At 20.7% G+C, this 5285-nt stretch overlaps 2 protein-coding genes across 2 annotated transcripts in view; both read right to left on the bottom strand.

Moving 5' to 3' along the window:
* Positions 1 to 96: 96 nt before the first annotated feature.
* Positions 97 to 718, bottom strand: PRSY57_1105400 (hypothetical protein; the record flags this gene model as incomplete). The annotated part of the gene is made up of 2 exons (XM_012908025.1): positions 97 to 294; positions 410 to 718. The coding sequence occupies 2 exons, from the start codon at positions 716 to 718 to the stop codon at positions 97 to 99; spliced, it is 507 nt and encodes a 168-aa protein (XP_012763479.1).
* Positions 719 to 1186: 468 nt separating this feature from the next.
* Positions 1187 to 5285, bottom strand: part of PRSY57_1105300 (protein kinase, putative) — a gene marked incomplete at both ends in the record, with an annotated part of 5352 nt that continues 1253 nt past the window's right edge. The window contains 8 exons of the mRNA XM_020114920.1: positions 1187 to 1237; positions 1318 to 1407; positions 1524 to 1583; positions 1693 to 1740; positions 1868 to 1939; positions 2034 to 2363; positions 2569 to 2608; positions 2751 to 5285. The exon at positions 2751 to 5285 is cut by the window's right edge and continues 1253 nt beyond it. Coding sequence (XP_019970289.1) covers positions 1187 to 1237; positions 1318 to 1407; positions 1524 to 1583; positions 1693 to 1740; positions 1868 to 1939; positions 2034 to 2363; positions 2569 to 2608; positions 2751 to 5285 — 3226 coding nt within the window. The remainder of the gene's footprint in view (positions 1238 to 1317; positions 1408 to 1523; positions 1584 to 1692; positions 1741 to 1867; positions 1940 to 2033; positions 2364 to 2568; positions 2609 to 2750) is intronic.

Genomic DNA, 5285 nt, shown 5'->3' with positions numbered 1-5285 from the left:
AAAAAAAAAAAAAAAAAAAAAAATTTCACTTTTTAAAAAAAAAAAAAAAAAAAAAAAAAAAAAAAAAAAAATTTTTAATGAGAAAAAATAAAATATTTAAAGAATGGATTTTAATACCTTTCTAAGTTTTTCGCTAGTTTCATCTTTAGTAGCATATATATTTGACTTGGTATTATTTAAAATTTCTATACATTGTATATTCAAGTCTTTCCATTCTTTATCTTCTAATTCGTCGAGTTCTTTTTTTTCATTTTCATATGTCTTCATAAAATTTTCAGTTTGTAAATAAAACTCCTACAAGGAAATATATATATATATATATATATATATATAACATATGTGTATATATAGATAGATGATAGATAATTTTTTTTTGTTGTCGTTATTATTCATTTTTTTTATGTTTAACCTTGATTTTATTTTTATAATTGTTTACAGCATTAGCTAATTCACGTTTTAATTTTTGATACAATTTATTTTTCTCTTTAATATTTTTTTCATGTTTTGTAATTTCCTGCTTGAATTTTTTTATTTTTTCGTCAATTTCTTGTTTCATATTATCTTTCTCCTCATTCACATTATTAATTAAGTTAGTTTTTGTATCTTCAACGAGAGTATCTATATCAAGTTCATATTTTCTTTTAGATTCTTTAGTTATTTTTTTTATATGTTGGATCATTTGTAGAACATCTTCATCGTTCTCATAAAATTCGGGCATTTTTTTTTTAGGTTGGTTAAATAAAATAATAAGAAAAAAAAAAAAAAAAAAAAAATTCTTATATCGAATTTATTTTGTTAAAAAATTTTATACGTTCGAAAATTATATTACAATATATATAAAAGGTACACCCCAAAAAAAAAAAATATACATATATATATATATATATATGTGTGTGTATTAATTTTGTTTTTTTTTTTTAATGTGAAAAGTGGATAGGGAGATATATACATATATATAATATAATAAAAACACGTGAAGAGAATTCAACAATGTTGTACATACACACACACACAAAAATAAAATAAAATAAATAAATAAGTAAATAATTAAATCATATAATATAATATGAACATAGAAATAAATATATATTGTATATATGTGACAAACAACCATTATTAAGGGAGAGATATCATATATACATAAAAATTACAAAAGAATATATAGGTATATTATTTATATATATATTTATGTTCCATCCATAAATGAAATTAATGCATCCTCTACTTTTGTATTTGCCTAAAAAAAAAAAAAAAAAAAATTCACATAATAATATAAAAAAAATTATATATTTTTATATATTTTTATAAAAGGTTTACCTTTTGATATAACGTAGATATTGTTTTTAATATATGTTCAAATGTAGGTCTTTTATATTTGTTTCTATTTACACAAGCTTTTATCAAACTCTGAAAAATAAAAAAAATATAAAATATTATATTTGTTGACAGATCAAATAATATATACATATATACATTTCCGTGTAACCGTTTATGATATATATTTTTCCTTGTCTTATTATTACTTGTATTGACACTGGGATATTGTTAAAAGATAATTCTTCATTAGCATATCCAACTGCAGCCTATAATGTAAAATAATAAAAAGTATTTAAATAGGGGTTTTACTTAATATAATGATATATTATTATATTTATTTAAAATTTTTTTTTTTTTTTTTTGTTCTTTTATTACCATTATGTGTGAGGCAAAGGGGTAATTATATGGAATATCATTAGATAGCTAAAGACAAAAAAAAAAAATGAAAAAAGGAAAATAACTCAAATAATTTACATATAACTACATATATGATTATTTATAAAATATACATTCAACATTAAAAAAACAATTTTTTTTTTTTTTTTTTAACCATTTCCCAAAGTATGATTCCGAAAGCATAAATGTCTGAATAAAATTTTTTATTTTTTTTCCCCCTTAATATCTAAAAAAAAAAAAGAAATAAAGTTGTTTGTATATTGTATGTAAATTAAGATGTATGAATAATATATATATATATTATATGATTTTATAATTACTTCTGGGGGAGTCCAATAAAAAATGGAGGGATAAGAACTATTATAGGTAACATCAATATATTGTGTATTATATTTATACACATTATTATTATGATCATACAAATATAACAAATCATTATTATTTTTGTTTACTATTTTTATTTTTTTCGCTTTCTTTTGTTCATATTCTTTTTTGTTAATTTTTATCACACTGTTTGATGAAATTTTATAGGAATAATCAATATTCATATCTAGACATTCTTCTATTTTTGATATACCAAAGTCAGATATTTTAGCGTTCAGAGATTCGTCAAGTAATATATTTGTTGGTTTTAAATTTATTGGACTCATCTAATACAAACGAGGTGAGGGTTAATAATCAACATGAATATATAAAAATAAAGAAAACATACATATATACATACATACATACATACATACATATATATATATATATATATATATATATATATATATATATCAGAAGATTTTTATAGAGTTAAAAATTTAACAAAAATATATATGCAAAAATAAATCCATTCATTCATCTCATTACCTTTTCCTTTTCTAAATAAGTGCAAGCCAAAGTCACATCTCTACATTTAAAAAAAAAAAAAAAAAAAAAAAAAAATATATATAACATATAATATATATATATATATATATATATATATATATATAACATATAATATATATGTATATTTATTTTTATGTCTATATTTATAATTTTATTTTTACGTTATAATTTTCATTATTTTTTGAACGCTTAAACGATTATGTTGGTCATTAATTTGTTGTGAATTAAAATGTATATGAGTTTTTAAATAACTAAAGAGAACTTTTCTTTTCATTTTTGTTTTTTCATTTTTTAAATAGGCTGATAATTCTTTTTGATATGGCGGAAATGTATATGGTTGGTTCATTTGTATTTGATTACATGTTTGAAAGTTTTTATGTGATATAATATTATTTTTTAAATTGCTTTTTTTTATAGTATATTTTGTTTCTGAAGCATATTTGTTACATTCATTAATCTGTTCAATATTGTGATCGATGTTTTGTTCCTTTGAATTTAATGATGTGTTCTTATGATTATCATAAATATTATTAGAATATATATGATTATCATTTATATGATTATCATTTATATGATTATCATTTATATTATCATCATTTATATTATCATCATTTATATTATCATCATTTATATTATCATCATTTATATTATCATCATTTATATTATCATCATTTATATTATCATCATTATTATCGTATGCTCCACATAATACATTATGTTCGTAATGAAATATATTCATTTTCTTTTTATATACATTATAATAACTTTTGTTAATATTATGTATACTATGATCAGAAAGAGTACTTGTATGATCATCATAAATAATACCTTTCTTTTCTTCAATTTTTTTATTTATGAAATGAAAATTTTCCTTTTGTATTTGACTAATATCTGTTGAATTATTATCATCACTTGATGTATTACTTTTCTCTGGTAAATCTACAAATGTGTCTTGATGATCAATATTATGCTGTTCATCTTCTTTCTTCTTATCATTGTAATCTTTGTCATTATTTATGTTGTTATTATTTATGTTGTTTGTTTTTTTAATTTTTTCTTGTTGAGTAATATGTAACAATGTCTTATACCTTTGAAGGAAAGTGCTTATATAGACATGTTTATATTTAATACAGTGTAGGTATGAAAAGAGACACTTATTTTTCATATATTCATAAATTATAAAAACAAAAGGATAATGAATAGATACTCCCATTATAAGAACAAAATTTGAATGTCTTAAGTTGTATAAATTATATAATATCTTATGAAGTTTTTTAAAATTTTTTATTTTTCCAACTAATATTTTTATAGCTACTTCTTTTCCCATATATTTACCTTTAAACATTCTACTTTTCATTTTTTTATATTTTCCAAAGTTATTTATATTTTGTTGTTTGTTTGATGAAAATATGTTTGTGTTTATATCTATAAAGGATGTGTTGTTTTTTGTATTAAATGAAAAATTATGATTCATAATTTTTTCTTTAGTATAACGATTATTTATATTATTATTTTCATTTGTATTATCCATATAATAATTTTCGATAGGGTGTATAAATATTAAATCTTCATGCGGAATTATGAAACCATTCATATAAGAGTATGCTAATTTGGTATTCATGTATATATTATTGCAATATTTAATTATTTTATTTCTAGAAAAATTCAGAATATCATTACTTCTATTGGAATATAATGAAGAAACATACGAGGAGGATGAAGAACATGTTGAATATATACTACAAGAAGAATCTAAAGAATTATTAGATGCTGATTGTAAGGATGGTTTAATATTATAATCATATGATTCGGAGGTGTACGAATGAGAAGGTGAAAATTCAGAACTTGATTTATTCAGAATCAATGGGAATTTCTTCTGTTCTTTTTTATCATTGTTATATTTTGATTTACTTTTTTTTATTTTTATATTTGCCGAATTATTATTATTGCTTAAGACATCTAAGGGAAGGTTTTTTATGTGTTCTATATTTGATTGTGATGAAGATAATAATTTTTTTTCATATGAAGGTAATCGTTCTAAAGAACTACAAGAGGATGAACTGGAAAAGTTGTCTTTATAAGATAAGGGGGGTGACGGAGATGGTGGTGATGGTGAAGGTGATGATGATGGTGAAGGTGATGGTGATGGTGGTGATGATGATGATGGTGATGGTGAAGGTGATGGTGGTGATGATGGTGACGGTGATGGTGATGATGATGGTGACGGTGATGGTGATGGTGATGGTGATGATGGTGATGATGATGATTGTGATGATGATGGTGATGACGATTTTGATTGTAATGATTTATAAAATATACTATCACTACATATACCATTTGATAAGTCATTTATTAAATAATATTCCCCATTTGAATTTTGGAATGATTTATTATTTTTTATAAATTTCATAATATTTATTTTTTTTTTTTCTTCATTATTATCATGTTCAAATGATACTTTCTTTTTATTCACGATTTTTTTTATTTCAGAATAATTTTGATGAATAAAATTTGTTTGATTCTTACAATTGTAAATATTTTCATCCTTATTATAAAAAGTATCATTTTGTATATTCTTAACATTTTTATGAATAGCTAAATGTATATATTTTTTATCCATGTTGTTGAATTTTTTTGTTTGTTTTTTTTTTTTCCTTTTTTTTTTTTTTCCTTTTTTTATATTTTTTTTTTTTTTT

This window comes from Plasmodium reichenowi, chromosome 11, assembly GCF_001601855.1.
Source record: "Plasmodium reichenowi strain SY57 chromosome 11, whole genome shotgun sequence".
Lineage (NCBI taxonomy): Eukaryota > Apicomplexa > Aconoidasida > Haemosporida > Plasmodiidae > Plasmodium > Plasmodium reichenowi.
The sequence above is the reverse complement of the archived record's forward strand: the minus strand, read 5'-3'. Positions and strand labels throughout refer to the sequence as shown.